At 42.1% G+C, this 19172-nt stretch overlaps 2 protein-coding genes across 7 annotated transcripts in view; one reads left to right on the top strand and one right to left on the bottom strand.

The window, feature by feature from the left end:
- Nucleotides 1-831, bottom strand: part of NGEF (neuronal guanine nucleotide exchange factor) — a 37487-nt gene extending 36656 nt beyond the window's left edge. Inside the window, exon 1 of the mRNA XM_068201060.1 lies at nt 564-831. Coding sequence (XP_068057161.1) covers nt 564-831 — 268 coding nt within the window. The remainder of the gene's footprint in view (nt 1-563) is intronic.
- The window catches only part of NEU2 (neuraminidase 2), a 32164-nt gene that overhangs the window by 7746 nt on the left and 5246 nt on the right, over nt 1-19172 (top strand). Inside the window, exons 1-2 of one of the 6 annotated variants that reach the window (XM_068201068.1) lie at nt 886-986; nt 18043-18138. The gene's annotated coding sequence lies outside the window, so the exon portion shown is untranslated. Of the gene's footprint in view, nt 1-885; nt 987-7562; nt 7805-12820; nt 12916-16005; nt 16172-16333; nt 16491-18042; nt 18139-19172 lie in introns of those variants that run through there. The other 5 variants (XM_068201071.1, XM_068201067.1, XM_068201069.1 and 2 more) reach the window with 5 other exon arrangements.

Raw genomic sequence — 19172 nt, 5'->3', positions numbered from 1 at the left:
GGGAAAGCCAACTCATTCCTTTTCTACTGAAGCCACAGCTGAATGCATGTATGTTATGGATGGTGCTCCTGTTATTTCAGGCTCCTTGTTTAAAGGGAGCCTAGGTGTTTCTCACAGCTCTCTTCAGTCCAAAGTAGCAGTAACTGCACTTTCACGAAGTCTTGTTCATCCCTCAGAAGGAACCATTGCAATTTCCTCTGGTTTTTCTGACTGTTTTCTGTACTTTTGAATATGTCATTTCTGTATGCTAAAGAAGTCCCTGCTTCATTGACAGCTTCATGTCTTTATGTTATTTTTCTCTTACAGAGCAGAGGAGTGGCAGTGCAGAGTCCCACATATGTTTAGATTCTCTGTCGTGATTTCTTTAAACATCCAACCATTTTACATTTCCAAGCTGAAAAAAGAAGGATGGCACTCCTCTGCCCGCTGTGCTGTAGGGCAGGGGTGTTCTGTCATGTGCTGACTGCTGAGCTGCTATCTTCCCGTCCTTCTGTTCTATTGACTCCTCTAGTTTCTAATCTCACTGCAAAAAGAAGCATAATGCTGTTTGGGTCAGTACTCACCTGTAGCATGCTGCATGTGCATTGTCTCTCTCGAAGTCTTTCTTTTCCCTCTTTTTGGAAGCCTCATGGATCGGTAGTACCTGGAATTTCTTTGAATAGCAATGTACTGTGTGTGGAAGTCCCCCTCGTGCGTCACTGGGTTAGCACCTGCTGACTCTTCCTCACCTTCAGAGACTGAACCTGACTCTCTCAGTACGTGCTGAGAATGGCCCTGCCAGAGCCCACCAGTGGAGAGCCTGTGGGTGGCTTCTCTCCCATGCTCATCCATGGCTTCCAGAACTCGTCTCTATGGCAACTGAGACAGTGGATCAGCAGCAGAGCAGCAGAAGACAGGTAGCTTCCAAAACTCCATCAGCTTTATCTGAATTAGAGCTGGAGACAGACAAAACAGAATGGAACAGGAGAAGAGAGGACAAAGTTCTGGTTAGTTCAGAGGCCATAGTCCATCATCTGATTAGGATAACAGGGACTATACAGGACTTTTTATCGGAGATTATTCTGACATCATCACCTTACAAGCCTTATTCTAATGTCCTGAACACTGCTTTGATACGCTCATGGTTGTCATTCCGTGACATATGACAGATGTTACTGGAAGAATGTTATATTTTGGTTTGGTATTACTGGTTGATTTAGAGTGTATAACAGATAGTGCCCATGTCCTTTTTTATAGGGTGAAAATGTTACTGAATAGAAGGTAAAAGCTGAAGAAAAAGCTCCATAAATCTGTCTATTATCTGTATACCTCTCCATGTAATAGAAGAATTAATGCCTTTTACAGGGCTGGGTGCCTTCTAATACTTATCAACAGCACTCACTCCTGCCATGCAGATAAGTGAAGAAAAATCCATAACTGTAGAGCATGAAGGTAGAAGAGACAAGATTATATAGTGCAGATACTTGATTTGCTTTCTCAGAGTTCCCCTCCAGTGCCAGTGTACCTCCTCATTGACACAGTGACTTCAGCACAAAAATCCTCTGCTCTGTGTCAGTACGTGGACTATGCCAGGGCTCCCAAGAATTTTTAGGAGGCACATCACAACAGCAAAACATCAGTTGATCCTTCAGTCTTTGGGGGACTGGGTAAAATGTGAACGGATTACTTGAGCATTCTCTGGTCCTTTGCTGAATTCTTTCAGCTGTCAAAGTCTTCCTGAATATATAATATGATTTTGTGACTGATGGGGCTGTCACGAGTAATAGAAAGAGAGACTGTATAGAAAATGTGAATATAAAATTGACAGCAGGCTGAGAGAAGGGCTTAAAACTATGCTGTGGATTAGTTAGATGCTGTTTTAAGAAGTCACATGTATCATTGGTTTGTTATGTTACAGTATATCCAAGGCACAAGGTAGCTTAGAAAGTAGGTGTTTCCATTTTTTATGGGTCTTCTGCAATGTGAACTCTATGAACTCATGTGTTCCATAAACATTCCTCATGCTTGCCCCTGTAGTCACTCTAGCAGACCCTGGGATGTCAGGGACAGTTGGGCCATCATCTGTGTATCCTCTGCTTTCCAATATTTTTTGAAGGCACTATGATTTATCCTTATAAAGAGAAGGTCACTCCCTGAAATCATGCACTGGGCATGAGCTTCTTGGCTCTACAGAGGAGAAAGTCTGCTTTCTTCTTTCATAACCTAACCACAGCATGCAGCTCTAAATTTGGATCCTGACTTCAGTTCTGCCTTTTGGACTGTTTGGAACTATGGTCGTTGCTCTGGGACTGTTTCCAGAGTTAATGGAAGTGTATGAAGGATGTATTTGTTGTTGGTGGTGTTAAGTTTGGTTTGTAAACTACTCTGAGGTACAGAGATTCACTAAGCCTGTTTCTTTTTCTGTGGGTGTGTGGAACAACAGAATAAAAACAGCTGCTGTTGGAGATAGTTTGAAAAGAAAGAAGAGGCTACTTCTTTTCCTCTGCCTTTCTCTGTCCCAAGACTAGAGCCCCAAAGGCCTGATCCTTGCAACTGTGATGGAAGTATGTCTTCTAAGTGGACTACAATTACTATTACAGCTGTAATTCTACTTAACCCCAAACTCTAACAATTGTTAAATTTTTTTTTTTATTTCTCTTCTATAGGTTATTTTATGCCTTGGCACTCGAGGAGATGAACCTGTAACAATCTCCTCTACATCAAAGTTCCTCTGTGCTTCAAGTGGCCACCCCTTGTCCATGTGACTCATACTGGGGCCTGTCTCTCTCATGACTTTTGCAAAGCTGACGTAACTTGCAATGCTTTGCAAATTGCTGCTGGTGTTTTATTGAAAAAGTGGATAAAGTTTTCACAGGAGCTGCTCACCAGTCAGTAGTTTCAAAACCATTAAATGTCCAAAGGGATCATTAGGCAAAGAGATGCACACGTGTGCGTGGAGAAGACTGTTTTCCCCTTTCACCTACCCAGTGAATATGAGAGTACATGGATGTCCTTGTTGAGCTTTTACAAAGTTCTTTGGCAGAGAAAGAGCATGGCCAGGTGACACTCAGCTGGGTTACCCAAAGACTCATCTATGTGTTCAGTACCCCTGGCAAACCTGTGTGCTTCTCTTTGCCAGATACTCCTTCTTTTGTTCATCAGAGGAGTGAAGGGTGCCTGTCCAGAAAAATGAGCTTGTTTCCAGGTTATCAAAGAGTCCCTAACAAACAAGATCCTTGACCAGAAACGAAGATAGCAATGGATGAGAGACTTTCATGTTTTCTAGGAGAGGCAGAGGGGCACTCATTTAGTGTGGTGGTTATAAACAACATATACTGTTTTTTACTTTCTTCAATGAAGAATTCAATAACAGACTGCATTTCTGAAGTCAATACTTCTGATTTCAAAATTAATACTCTAAGAAAGTATTGAGAAACCATTTACTGATATTTCAATCAAATAGTCCTGACTTTTCCAGTAATTAAGGTGTATTAAAAAACTAGGGATATGTTTGAAGGATACATTCAAATTTAGTATTATTTTTTCTGGTAGCAGTCAAACTATTCTGCGACAGAGAATGGCTCAAGCATGTGTGGACCTTAACTTCCCCTGTCTGAGTGTAGAGAAATTTTGAAGAAGGTATTCATCTCTGATAGTCAGAGGTAGATGAGTGCCAGGTCTTTTGTCAGGAGTACCCCCTCCCAAGTACATTCACATGCCACCTTGAAATCACATGGCTTGAGTCACCACCCACCTGAATGTGCTTTGCAGGCAAACACTTCCCTGGAGCTCACAGAGACCAAAGTAGCAGTCTGTAGGGAAAAGGGAAAGATGACAGTGAAGCCAACAAATGATGCACATACAGCAACACTAGAAATATGCATTTTGACTCACACATAATCCAGCCTCCAGGAATTTGACTGTATAGAAATTTTACTTGCTTATGTAAAAAACTGGCATTTACCAGCAAATGCCATGAATTTGTACAAGAAAGCTGAACTCAGGGATGTTGGGTAAGATGCTAATACAAGCTGTAAAAGGGACTGAGGTTCCTAGAACAGTGTGGACCTGGACACATGGATGTGTGTAGGAAACAGGGAGCACTGCTACCTCTGGGAGGGTGGGAACTGGAGGTGTTTTCAAGGCATGGGCTGGCTGTGGATGTGGCTGCTGTATAAAGAGAGTGGACTTAGAGGAATATGAAGGGTATCAGATGTATCAAAGGTGTATTAGGTGTAACTTCTGTTAACCAGTTAGGGCTAATCAAAGATAAGGATACTTTTAGTAGCAGAAGCTGCAGACTGAAAGCTGAGATTGCAGCCATGTAGACCTGCAGGTATTTCAAGTGGGTTTATTATGGGCAGTTTCATGTGGGAGTCTGGAGCAGGAGGTACATTCTGGCACCAGTTGAGCATCTCTCCATCGTCCCACGATGTGCCAGGCAGGCACAGCTAAACGAGTCATGGTAGAGGCAGACTGTGTGGTCTGTCACTGGTGGCAGCACTGGTGGGCACTGGTAGCAGAGGGAGCTGCTGGGGGCTGGCAGCCCTGGAAAGCCACCTGGCTGCCTCAGCTGTTGCTGAGACAGGAGGGGTGCAAGTGGTGTCTGAGCTGCTGGAAAGAGCCATCTCCTTCCCTGCCAAACCTGCTGCTCCACACGCCTTTGCCCCTTTCTCAGTGGCAGTTTTCCAGAGCTCCAGCACAGCAGAGCAGGCAGCTGGATCATGGATTCTTTGTCTCCCTAGTACTTTGTTGTCCTGGATAATGGACCGTTTTGGTGTGCCTGGTGCTGGCCCTGATCTGACAGCCTGTGTCTCTGGGAGGATTTTTTCTGCACTCTCTCTTCCACTGCCACAAGGCAATAATTTATGTGGGACTTGGCTTCCTGTTCCCAGCCTTCCCTGTGATAGAAGGGGTGCAGCAGGACTAGACTGGTGGCTCTTCTTGCTGGTGAATCCAGTCCTTCAATAAATTCCTAATTCCTCTTTAAAGTGGGAAGGTGTATTGGCTGACTGAAAAGTGTTAAGCACTGTAATAAGGAAGTTAACACAAGGATTTTGAAATTAAAACTGCTCAATTTGCTGATATTATACAACACTGTTGCCCAGCCAGGAAGAGTAATGAAGATTGCTCAATTAATACTAGAGACAGACTGAAATCTCCACCTGTGTAATTCAGGGATGTTTCAAAGCAGAAAATAACAGGTATGAATACAACTTGACTGAATGGTTTGCCTATATAGGGACATGCAGTCACAGAAGAATTGCCTGTGTCTGACTGTGTCCCTACCACCACCAGGAATGAAGATAACAATGTCTGTGTCCACTCAAAATATGCAGGTGGCTCCTCTCATCACACAGGGCAGTGAATGCCTACTCTGCGTTACCTAGTGCTGTGTTTGTTTTGCCATCAGCTCAAATGCATCCATGGCTGGATGCCCCTTTAAATGATGTCTAGCTACACATCATTTTGTTTTGGGGCTCAGTGCAGAAATTGCTGTCTTGGCTGTAGTGTGTTTGTGCTGTAGAAAGGCAGAAAATCTTATAATATTTTCTTCCTTTTTCTGTGTTGAAGTAATCTCAAGTGTAAAAGCTCTATTAATGACTCATCTGGAAGGTTTTGTGTGCTGAATATAGGGATGCACCTATCATGTATATTTGATGAACCAGATAGCACTCTTTTAGGACAAAATTTTGACTTCAAGCCCTTATAAATATCATGGCTCCTTTAATATTTCTTCTTTAAATGCACATACAAATGCTAATTTAGCTGCATCTTAATGGTTTAATTTTAAAATGCTTTTCTTAAAGTCTTGTGCAAACCAAAACCAAACTTCTGTCTCCCATCAGCAACAGTCCCCATTACATCCCTGCTCGTGTGTTAGGCAGTGACTTTCATCCATCTTACTTGGTTTTAATTGGAGTGGAATGTCATCTCTAAATTCTTTCACTCTGCATGATAATGAGGCAAACCCAGCTCCGCTGGTATGCAGCACAGTCCAAAATCCAGCAGCAGGCCTTACTCATCGACAGTCGCTCTTGCTCATGCGGGTGCCAAACCCTTAAGGAGTGCCACATGCGAGAGGATCCTGGCAGAGGCTCTGGGACTCTGCCCAAGCTCAGGCCTGCATTTGCATTGGGAGATATTTCTGTCTGAGTCAGGGGAATACTAACACCCACAGACTCAGCCCTAGGCTCTTGCAGATTTAGCTCTCAGCAGATGCAGCTATGAATTTATTTAGCCTCATCAGTGGTTGAGGTGAAGACTTGGAGCCAGTGTGAGTGTGGTGCTCTCACGTGTCCTGCTGAGCCACCCCTGCTCCAGGGGGACTGACTTTCAGCAGAAGGATGTACAGGCGTGGTAACATCTTACCCTAAAGCTCTCACAGCCCACAACTGCCTGACTACACAAATATCTATATTTTCATTGTTCCTGGTTGGGATCACCATCCTTGGAAGTGTTTATAATCCTGACGCTTTCTATTAAGTGGCAGCAAAAGACAGTTAAGCACATGTCCCTGTCCAGAGCAACGTACATGACAAAGGAATTTCAACTATTTAGGTGCAAGGCCAAGGTGTTGTTTGATTAAGGCACAGAGGTGGAGACAAACAGGTGGGGCATGAGAACAGACTGACCAGAGAGTAACACATGGACCAAAGAGGTTCACAGCAGAAGCCAGAGAAAATTAGACCATAACTTTGGGAATGCTGGCTGAAAGAATATAAAATAGTTTGACCTCACATGTTTCTATAAATTAAACATTTTGAGCTCATTTTGTAAATAAGATTGAATTCTATAACCAGCCTTAACAGAATCAAACTACAACCACTCTGATTGTGAGATAGTCTTTCAGCTGAGGAAGCTAACATAATGGTTCTATTGCCATAATTCAGTGCTGCTACCTTATTTATAGCAAGCAAAACCAAGACAGAATTATATAGTTCATTACACTTTTGTGACAAGAAAACCCTTTTTGTCTTGCACATATTACAGAGAACCTGTTTTAGAAACACTTCAGTGACTAAAAATAAATACACTGGACCCATATAATAAATCCTCCAAACTATGTGCTTTTGAAACCCTCAGACCAAATGAATGGGGATGGAGAGAGAAACCAGTACATTTAAAGTGGCTAAAAATTACTCAGATGTTCTCGCTAGCTCTAAAACTGTTTCTGGAATTAAGTCTGGCATTGTGGGTAGCTCTATGCATAAAGGTAAGCCATGTGTCCATATGACCACCAAATAAGTGTGTTCTACAAATGTTAAGACACATGACAGAAGAGGATACATGCCTTCACACAATTCCCTCTGCATGAAACATGAACTATTTCACTACTTTGTGTAAATTAACTGTACTACGTATGTGTATATGTACATATATAAACACACACGTTCTCTACAGCTGTGTAGGAGTCAACCTCATTTTTAAATCATACAGAAGAGTACAAGTGGAAATCTACAAACTCTTCTGCTTTTTATTATAAAACTAATAAATCAAAAATCTGACCTTATTTCTGTTCCTTTCCTTAAATTATTACACATGCAATAGTGAAAATGCATCTTTGCTTGAAGACTTTGAGAGAGTCCTGAGAACTAAAATGTATAAAACTCATCCTTGTTCTTCTGACATCACTGGTATCTCTCTACTAACAAGAACTCCTGCTTCTAGAGGAACCCCCCTTTCCTTCTTCCTGCTGTTTATGAAATGTTCTTGCTGTTGATGCCATCCCATTCCTTATTTCTGCTGAGAAGATACTCGTGAAATTGTTGCTAAGTAGCTGTGGTTGAAAACTCTTGAGGTTTTCCAGGCTTATCTTTGGAAGGTAAGTGAATAATTAAAGACCAAATCACTGCATCTTCTAGGCTTGGGGGAGTACACAATTATCAGCTCAGGGCTTAGGGGCAAATCACAGGATGTAGCCTCAAAGCAGGAGATACCCATGTACTCTGCAAGTATGTACACAGGAAGGCTCTCAGCAGTCTGCCTGGTGCTCTCTTCTGTTTTGCAGGATTGCACGTGGGAGTTGCGAGTCCTTGTTCCTTTTTGTTTGTTCTGTTTGGGCTGTGTGAAGCCTTCCAGCCACAGAATGTGTATGCAACGTAGAACTTACTTAAAAAACTTAAAGGACTAAGGTATGGAAGCTTTAGTCTCTGATGAAATGATTTAGTCAAAAACATAGTACAAGAAATAATATCCAGGGCATAATGCCTTGCTGAAAGCAGAGAGGTCAGTAATGCTAGGACACTTGGAAAAGGAGGATTAATGGATGTCTTGGTTGAAGCTTTTCAAGACAGACTCATTAGTAAGCAGACAGGCCAAGTGCCCCTTGGGCAGACAAGACCTGTGCTGCTCTTCGGGAAAAATAGAATGATGCCCACATCTATTTCTAGATTTGCTGGTTGTGTATTAGACACTTGTTATGGAAGAAATGAGCATGGGTGGTTGTTTGAACCGCAGAAAGGTAAGAATTCATAGGGTTTTTCATTTGAAAGCTTCCATATAGAAGCAGGGAAAGAGAAGGCTAATTTTGTTCATCAAGAAATAGTAGAGTTCTCACTTTTTCCTCCCTCAGTGTTTATTAGGTGGAGGGTCCAAGGAGTGCCTGTTTGGTGAATCTGCTTGCAAATGTGTAGCTACAAGACAGCCAGAAGTCACTAACACATCCGAATCCTGTTAGGCTGGTTACTGCTAGTTTGAAAAGCCAGGCAGGTTTGGAGTGCTGCTATGCCATGCTATCCTTGTCAACTGCATCAAGCTAATTTCAAACATGACATAAGCTGATTCTATTCTTACAGCCTGTTACTCTGACTGCATGGGTCTTTAGTAACTCAGGAAAAGCATTTGATACACAATTCTGGAAACTCATTAACAAACAGCATTGACCGATGCAAACTTCCCCTTCAGAACAGCTGTTTTTAGACCCTGGTGGGAAGAGAAGCTTGCTGGACTGCAGCTCCCAACGCAGAGCAGCCTCTTCTCTCCCCATACTAGGGGACTAGCCCAGGGCTTAGGCAATCAATCCCAAGCCTTCCCCACTTGCCTCTAATTTGCCAGCTGCAGCCCTAGCCAGCATGGCACTGTAGAAAACAAGGGACATATGCAGTGCTCTGGCTGCATGTTTATGCCCAGGGCCTCCATCTTCTTGTTAAATTAGTGCCATGCTGTCTGCAACTGCAATTCTGTAGCTCACTTTACCCAAGCGCTGGAAAAGGTTGGCAAAACTTCTCCTTCTGGATCTTTCCTTCTAACAGCAGTTTTTACTCTCCTCTTCATTCCCAGTTTTCAAGCACAGAAAGAGGAAGGCTGGGACGAGGGTAGTTAATCGCATGGCTGTGGCACAGGATCAGGTTCTGGGAGAGTAGATGTATTTTCTTAGCTCTGCTGCAGTTCCCTGGGAAATCTTGAGCACGTCAGTCATAGTTCCCCATCTCTAGACTAGGAGTAGTATATTATAGTTTGTGAATACTCCTGCATTTTTCTATAGTCTTTTTTCTTCTGAGTTACTTAAGCAGGAACTCAATGTAAGTGCAAGAGCATGACATGAGATAACCTGATGTGCTCAAAAGAACTCTGGAACATACTGTAATTAAAGGAAAAAATGAACTTGTTTGAATATTCTCTTGGTTTTGGTTATTATTCATTTGATGTTTTCTACATTTCAATCCCCAAGTGAAAAGCAGGCATCTTGTCTAGATTTCTAGTTCCTCAGTGGCCCTCTTGTTCTTTTTAAGTTTTATTTGAGCTGACTGCAACTGATTCTAAAAAGGGTTCTTGTTTTAGGAATTGCTCCCTTTTGGAAAAGCAAAGTCCAAGTTTTGCAGATTGAGTAACCTGCTTGACCTGTTTTATCATAGACATCTGTTTCCAAGATGATTTCATATAGGAAAGAGAAGGCAAGAGGGAGATGAGACTTCCAGATTGTTCCATGCTTTTACTGAGTCTTGTCAATTTTCCTTATTTTAGATATGATGGGGCAGTTTCCATGGGTGCTGCTTGGAAACATGCATTATTTCCTCCAATAACTATTTGGGGGGAAAATTACAATTGCCTATAGAAATCATAGAACAAGCTACTTTCAAAAGGAAAATCTGAGTGAAATCCCCAGGCACTGGCCACATACTCAGGGACAGATGAGGGTAATTATATTGTTAAAGCATTTTACATTGTCTTGCAAGTGTCCAAAATACAGCAATGTGGGACAATGGGTTCTTTGGGTTCTTCTTGTCTGGCAGTTACTGTGGTGTTTCATACGTCTGTATTTAGAGGTTTTCTTAAAGTAGGTCCCAATTTGTATCTGTAGAAAATCAGCCCTGAATAAAATACCTGTCTCTTAAAATGGATGCCAGCCAATTAGTACTTCTTGCAGGTTCAGCAAAACATTCTAAATAGTTTTCATTATTTTAGTGCAATTTCCTACTTTCAACTAGGTCTGGAAGTGACAGTTCCACTATAACAGTCGAATCTGTTGATAGTTTAAGATCAGAAGAACTAGCTTGTTCTTATGAAATTTGAGTCCTTGTTTACTTTGTGCATTTAAAAATACACATAATTGCTGGGAGAGAGCTCACAGCTACACTGGATTCACAGCAATTGGCCTCCTGAGAGTGAAAGGAAAAATTGGCTCAGAGGAAGGATCAGCCTGGAGGTAAGAGGAAAACAGGCTGTTTTTCACATTTCCTGTCTTTATTTATATATATATTTTAAAGCAAGATCACACATAAACTGTTTGACAGGAAAAATCACAACTTGTGCTGCCCCTGGAAAAATACACACAGCTTGGTTGGTGTGGGAATGTTTGCTGTTCACTTGGTCATATGAATGCCATTCTTTGCAGTCTAGGTCTCCCCTCTGACTAGGCTTCCTCCCTGTGGGTGGTGGGTTTTATGCCTACCAGGTTGTGCCAGTGGTGTCTCTCCTCTCTGTCAGCCAGTATTTCAACAGTGTCACAACTGTGCTCTCTCTGGCTTGCACAGGACTCCTTCAAGGTGACTTTGCTTGTAGAGCAAAGTCAGTTCTTTCTTGGGCACTGGATTTGTGTCTTTGTTTCGGCCTGAGGTTTCTTCTTTGGGCAGTTCCTCTTCCAGCATCCCCCCAGAATAGGATTTTACTCACCTGACACTCAGGGGCTGAGCCAGTCTCTCATTTGCCATCGGGATGAGGTATCTCCATAAAGTCTCAATTAAACTCCCGCAAATTGTTAGGGATTTGCAATTCAGTTGTGAATCCAGAGGCAGGTATGTCCTACAGAAGTTCACTGTCCTTCAGTCCTTGTACCTTCCTGTCAGTTCTGCTTGAGAGTAAAGTGTGCCTCAGATTTTGTTTGCTCAGTTTCCAGAGTCACAGCAAACACAGTTTAAAGGAACAGCTTTCTCTTTACCAGATAAGTTAGTACGAATATGCCCTGAACGTCCTTTGCACTGCTTGTGCCAAGGCTTAATGACAGGGGATTGTTAAACCTCCCATATAAATCTTTAACAACTGGGCGAAACTTTGGTCCAAATCTGCAAACTCAAGTGGAAACAGTAAATAGTATTTTCTTCCATTTTTAAGGCCCACTGGATGAGAAACTGCTCTTGCTTTACATTATTTCCAGCCATTTGAGATGAAAAGACCAACATATTTATGACTAATTTTAGACTGCCATTTCTTAATTTCATGTGTGTTCACATACCTGGGCACTGGGGTAGATACAGCAGAGCCAGCCTGGTTTTATTTTTAAGGCTTTTTGGATCAATCCAAATGCCTGTGATAATTTTCCCTCTTGAAATAATTTCTTATTATCAGGCTACTTGCTTGCTGTGATTTGAACGTCCCTCTTCTGTGGGCAACTTAGGCCCTGTGCTTCAAAAGAAGACAAATATTAGCGATTGCTTGGATCAGTGCTATTCCTAGGAGAGAATTTTCCCCTCATACTTGGATAACTCACCTTGTATTTTTAAGACTGCTTTTGGATTGACTCTTAGAAAAAGCACCACATAGCCTGCTGAATTTGATGCTAATCTTTCCTTTGTTTTTTATTTTCTTTGTGAAGTTCACTGAACTTGTCAGGTGTCTTGTTCATTTCAAAATATTTTAATTGGTCACAACATTACTCTTTTTAAAATGAAGCTGTATGCGCAGCCTACTCCGTGGAAAATGTTCACTGAGTTAAGCTTGGGTTAATCTGAGCTCAAACATAATAGATTCATGGTCACCAGTGTCAATGTCCCTTTATACCAGCTGAAGGTCTGGCCTGGCATAGAGGGCTGCCAGCAATTAATCCTGTAATGATTAATCAAGGCCTGTGCACTCCTGGTCTGAGAGCTGGCAGGACTCAGGAGAGAAAGATGCAGTGGAATTTGGTCTCCTCTCTGTTACAACAGTTGCCTAGGGTGAATCTAAGCTAGACTTGTGCTTCAGGCTTGCTCATCTGAGTGTCCAAGCACTGCAGAGTACATGAAGCAAGAAACAACAGTTTTATTGCATTTCCAGTCATTAAATTGCTGCAGTGACTCCTCAGTGTTTTTTTGAAGGCTAAATAAATCCTGCTTCTACAATCCTCTTTTTGTATTTAAACCTCACCACCTCTCTTCCTTTGCTTCTCATGGATCATACCATTCATTTTGTTAACAAAAATAAAGTGTATTTTCTTTTTTCTTCCAAATGGGCAAAGTAAATGGAGAAATGGTGTAATGTGTATAATAGGCAGGCTGTTTTTTGGGTGTTGTCTCTCACAGGGTGAGGAAGCTTCCCTGTGACAAACCCATGAGTCACCATGGAGTGCCAGAAGACTTACAGGTCTACTATGGGGTAATGCTGTTGCCCTTTGAGTTAAGAGAATATTTTTTTATTTTGTCCAATTTTTTCCAGAAGGAAATAAATTGTATTTACTGTGAGACAGGCATCAGCAGTAGGATTCTGTGCTTACTCCTCCTGATGGAAATCAAAAGTAATGTAAGTGGAGTCAGTGGAGTGTGAAAGAGTACAAACCCAAAGAGTACCTGCTCCTCACACCTGTTGTACCTACAGCTGATAAGGATAGTGAGGTGCTGGTCTCAAATGTGCTCAGAGGCTCTTTTCCCTAACTAGAATTGGCATTAAAAGAAAACAGTGGATGTTTTCTCATCCAGTGAACTCTGTTTCCCAAAGATCTCTGCCAGTAGTATTTGCTTCTTACATTCATAATTATTATTACTTTGGCTTTTTCTTGTTTGTCTTTTTTTTCCTTCCCAGACAGAACAGACTTTTAGTCAAAGCCCAGGTCTGTCGGATTTATCTTTTACACCAAGGATACCATGTTCCCCAATGCCCGGAAAGCAGTACATCATGTTTTAACTTAAAATTTGCAGTGCTATGTAATTGCTGCTTCACATGATCTGACCCCACAGACCTCTTGATTTGAACTACAGCTGCTTGACAACAGCAGCTACACTGTACAAGCATAGCAAAACCACTGAATTACCTGAGCCAGCCTTGCCTTTCTAATGATGTTGGGAATCAATGGAATCAAGTTTGAGCATTTTGCAAAGGAAATATGCATTGGCAATTTTTAATGGACTGCATGTCACTCACTAGATGTACCAGTTCTTGTTTTCCTGCTAATTTCTTTTCACATACACTCATGAGCATTAGCTTGTGAATTCTTTTCCTCAGCCTCCATTTGCAGCTATTGCCATATCTTTCCTAAGAGGTGGCACCCAAAACTGAACACGGTCCTCCAAATTCAAATGCTCCATTGTTCAGGATTCTGTCATTATATTATCTTCTGCATTATTTTTATATCCTCTTATTAATGCACCCACACACCCCATTTGCATTTTTTAACCTTTTTAAAAACGTTTTCATTACAACAATCAGATATAAGGGCAATGAAGTAAGTGTGGAACAATAGAAGTGAAGATTTTGATCCTCCTCAGACCTAAACGTGTTTTAAACTTCAGTGGTGACACTGACTTTGATTTACACTGAAAGGAAAGAGGAAGGATCAGGCTGTGCATGTCTACAGTGGGACATCAATTTTTGATAGTTAATAAGGAACAGTTTTGTAAAATAGTTTCAGAACACAACATGTTGTTTGGGAAAAGCACATTTTCTTTTATCAGAAGGCAGGGGTTTTGCAAATAGAGGTCTGTGCTGTGGGCTGGAGGCTGAAGAGCAGTGCTGGAGCCTGGATGCTGGCTGTGGTGTTGGTGGCTGCAGGAGAGCAGTGTGGGGTGCCCGCATGTTGATTGTGGGACTGTCCTGCACTGGGATTCCCTCATTTTAACCTCATAGCAGGGCTAAGCAGCACATCCTTCATTTTAGGAGTAGATTTAGCCTTTCTAAACTGTTAGCTTCTGCACAGCCATGTCTGATACTGACTAGTCCTGGAGAGTGGGTCAAAGGCAGGGCACCCCAGCTGGCTGCAGGGGTATGTGTGGAATCTTACTTAGAGAGGAAGAGCCGATAGGGAAGGTGGGAGGTGGCCAGAGGCAGAGCTACTCTGCCATATGCATGCTGCCACCGTAGCCCATGGAACCACTGCCACCACACCAAGCCACACTTGGGACTTCCACTCAGAAGAGATGGACAACCAGTTTTAAGCTGCAGCTGGGAAAGGTGATTTATATTAAACAAATGAGTATTTATGAGTTGTCTGGCTGCAGAAGCCAAGTGTGTGACTCAGAAAATCACCTGAATAACACTGCTGCTAGCCAGGGAGAAGAAAAAAGTGGAAGAAATCCATAAAGCAATCATTCATGTCTCGCTCTCAGGCAGACTGCACCTTAGCAGCCTCTTCAATGTCTTTTGTCCTCTACTAATTGCTTCTGCTTTACTTGACTCTGGATTTTCTCCAGGAGCCACTGTTAAAAGTTCGTATCTGGTGGATGTCAATGATATTGTCTCTGGAGGGACTTTTCCTCACACTCTTGTTTGATTCCAGGTAATGCAGTGAGATACAAATGCCTTCAGTCTTCTCTTGTGTGCCCCAATTAAGGCCATACTTTACCTGCCCAGGTAGGCAAGGTTCGTAAACATGGGGTGTGGTTTTACAGTGCAGCTAATTAGATCCAATGACTAAGTGCTAGTCTGGGTCGTGAGTTTGCTCCTCCTGTCAGCAGCTTCATGCTCCTGCTCCAACTGCAGATTCTGCTGCTTGATGGACTCTTGCTGATGCAATCCAGGACATTGACCCAGCAGAAACGGTTCACTTTTGTTTTTTGTTTTTTGTTTTTTGTTTTTTTTTTTTTTTTTTTTTCCTGGATTAATTTTCTGCCAGTCTCATATCCTCTGATAGCATGCCAAGGTAAAATGAGGATTCTTGCTGGCACAGGAAAGGATACAGGGTTGCTCAAGAGAAACAGAGTAATATAGAAACATTACCTTAATTTGGTTGCTCAGCTGATTGGTTGTAAATCCACATCTTTGCAGCTTCCTATTTGGCTTGCACAGATCAACCACAACTGCCATCAAATTACTCTTTTTCCATGACTAGCAAGATCTGTTCACAAGATTGTTATTCTCATTCTTTCAGATCATTTCAAAGACAAGAAGTGTTAATGGCAGCAATGGAAACTCAGTAGAGAAGAGGAGAACTCAAGGGATGCAGCAAGAAATGGGAGAGGAAATGGGATACTGCTGTTAGAGATGACAGCAGTAGCACAATGTAGCTGTGAAATTATTTGCTTGGGTAGTTGCAGCAGCTGCAGGTGCTGCCTCTCAGCCAGCCAGGGCACAGCTGGGAGAAGGGGTACTGCCATCCCTTTCTTCCTCAGCTCAGGTGTGACCTTAGGCTTGTACTCTCCTCGCTCTGCTTGGTTTCCCCCCCGTAGCTCCTTGCCTGCAGCTGCTGGGATAGTTTGGCCTTGGAAATTCCACAGAGGCTCCGGGAGCTGCACCTGAATGCATCAGCATGTCATTCCTGCATTCCTGCCTGGCCACTCCTGAGTTAACCCATTTCTCATCCAGAAAGAACATGTTGATGGATTGGAGGTGTGTGGAGACAGAATGTTAGATTATCACAGCACCATCACCTGTTGGTTATATCAATTTTGTGGGTTCTTTAGGCAAACTTTCCCAGAGCTCTGAGGAAAAGCACTGGGAGTCCACATGCTGCAACCAGAGGTACTTTGCCTTCCTCAGCACCAGGGGAGTAGAGGACCAAGAAATAAGACAGCATGCTGAACTGTACAGAATCAACAGCTGTGCCATAGTGTGGCAATGCATGCAGGTAGAAACATGCTGCTTAATTACTATGATAATGTAAAATTCTTTCCCTATTGTTTGTCTAGCTCCCATGGAACCACCCCTTATATGCAAAATAGGTTTGCTATTTAAATGTAAGCTTGTGTTTATATGCCAGCTGATAGTTTTTCCTGGGGATCCACAACAGCTGACATTGCTGACAACATAAATAATTTTGCGGGTTGGAGATTAGCTGGTAAGAGTGTGGTGAGCCTTCCCTTTTGTCTAATCCAATAGGAGTGCCTTCTTTGTTCTGTTCTTTTTTGCCTTTTGATGTGACTTCCAGAAGACACAGAGTAAAAAAGGTATTTTTTCTTTTCCTTTTCATTTTTTTTTCCTTTTGATAACTGTGGACATTGCTAGGAACCAAAAAGGTAAATACAACATTTTGTAGGTTCAAATAGGAATGCAGTTTGTGTATTCCCCCACCAAATACATTTTAAGAAAAATACTGCTGCTTCATGTGATTTCTCTCTCTTGCTAAGAAAACTTCCACTTTAAGGCACAGGAGCTACTGCCAAGATGAGCCACAACAGTTTGAAAGCAGACCCTGATTGATTGTTTAGGAAAGCATGTACTGGGGTGATGGAAAATCCCCTTGTAAATGTGGTATGACGTTTTTACCACAAGAGAAACTTTCTGTTTCTAGTGTGCTTAAAAAGTTTAGTTCAATTGGCTGCTGGATTAAAGTAATTCCAGTCTTGTGTCTTTGTCAGTTTTGAATTCTGAATGTTTGTTTAAAGTTTATAGTTTGACAGTTTTTGCTGATAACATCTTTCTGACTTTACACTGAAGATGATTTAGTAGACTAAATAAATGTGTGTTGCTTGGCTTGTTAAGAAATTCCATAGCCTAGATTTAGTGTAGGGTCTGGTCTAAGGGCATAAGCAGGCTGGAAATGGAGTGCTCTGATGCTGGGCTTTGGCAGAAACAGGCACAGTCATGCTGCTTAGGAGGGAGGGAAACTTCCATGCAGGAGTGCACTGTGCAGCAATTATTCTAGAAGCAAACTGGATTTTCTATTTCTTAGCCCTATACAACTGGAACGTGATGACTTCTGGGATCCCTCTATGCAATATCCCAAGGGAAATGTCTTATTTCCCTTTAAGTGAGACAAGGAGTGTGTTTTGGCATAATGCATGGTTGACTTTATACATTTGGAAAACACTGTAAGTCCAGGTCTGATGCTGAGTAGAAAATGATCAGTCCTGGGTTCTTGTGCTTGCCTTGAAAAGCGGAATTTTAGTTGAGTTTTGCACTTGACTCAGGTTTTTTTGATTGTGTTTTCCCCCCAGACTCTCCCTTAATGAGTTGGATAGTTCTTTTGGGACCTATCTGAAATCATTCAAGAACAAGCTACTCGCTCCACAGAGTGTAGATCTCTCTGACAGCGACCAAGGGATCAAGTTCAGCATATTACCTCATTTCTGTTGGTTTGTTTTAAAGACATGCTGTCATTTCAGCTTGGTGCTGATCATGTTCAGAACAGGTTTTTACAGAAGCTGAGGCCAGTGGAAATGTTATGCTTTTTACTCACTTTTCTTGGAGAGGATTAAAGCAAATAAACATGCAATGGCTCATCCTGCTCCAAGTCCATGTGAGCTGCCTTGAAGGACAGAAGTGGAAAGAACAAGTACCCTCTTCTGGTGTCTACCAGCACCTTTTCTTTTCTGCCACTTGGGCTCCTTCAGGGATGAAATCCACCATAGATTCACTTGTTGACAACTGTTATTTCTTTTGACTCTTCTGGTGTGCTGGAAACAGTCTCTGCTTTGGAAATCATTACAGCTGTGTAACTTGCAAATGATGAGTAATGGCTTCCTCCAGTTTAACTCCCTCTTCTCTTACTGTTTGCAGTGTGCTCATCTTTCCCTGTCTGCCCAGTCCTGCCCAGAGGTGAGGTACTGGATCTCAGTGCAACAGCTTCCCTCGTGCCTTGGAGAAGAATTGCAGGTAAATATCAGCCTCCCTGAACATGACACTTTGCAAGGATAAACCTGGAAAATAAATTAAAGACTCCAGTAAATAGCAAAACACAGTAGGGGATCTTGGCTTAATGGCTACATGATACATTTCCCTTCTCCTCACTAGAACCTCTGTCAACCAGAAAGAGGTGACCAGCTATGTTCTTTTCTCTTAAGAAAAAAATTACTACATCCAGTTCCCCTTTCTTACTCCTACAGTTCATGAAAGTACAGCTAACTCTCTCTCCAAGGTTGTTGAGTTGATACTGGTCTGACCAATTTTTGTCTTCATATGTACAGCTCTCCAGTCTCTTGCTTCTGTTTCAGGCCTTTGTATTCCTAGAAGCTTATATTTTTTTCTTCCAATTTAGCTCTTAGTGTTTCAGAAGATATTGCTGGATCTTTGTCTCGCCCATGTCCTTGGGGTGTGCTGGCTGCAACACTGTTTTCTTCCTTGCAGGCCAGCCAGTGCTATTTCAGTGAGGTTTAGGAACCCAGTAGCATCATGGACACACACATCCCCTGGCAATGTAGCCTTGGAAGGACTAGCATGTGTGATTTGAATTCCTGCAGTCCTGGAGTATGAACACTGGAACACTCTTTGTATGGCTGTCCAGTCAATGATTTGCCAATTTTGCTTCTTTTTTATTCCGAAGGGTCTAGTTGGTGGGCATGCCTTTGAATACAGGTTGGGGTCAAAAGAAAAATCAATTCCTTTCAGTTGGCTGGACAAGTAACTAAAGCAGTACTATTTTGCTTTCTTTTAATATATCTATTATGAACTTAAAGCTTATTTAAAGATCCTGCATTTTTGATTCTGTGTGAAACTCACACTGTTATGACTCAAGCTCTGCATGAGAATCCATAAGGAAGAACACAAAAAAAGCTAAATACTGACTCTGTATGTTTAAAAAACGATGGAAAAGTTTCTTTGCAGGTGGATACATAGCATGTATATATACATACAGCCATAATACCTACACTGTGTGTGGGGAATGTATGTACAAGTGTATATACACACAC

This window comes from Anomalospiza imberbis, chromosome 10, assembly GCF_031753505.1.
Source record: "Anomalospiza imberbis isolate Cuckoo-Finch-1a 21T00152 chromosome 10, ASM3175350v1, whole genome shotgun sequence".
NCBI lineage: Eukaryota > Metazoa > Chordata > Aves > Passeriformes > Viduidae > Anomalospiza > Anomalospiza imberbis.
This window is presented reverse-complemented; position numbering and strand designations above follow the sequence as displayed.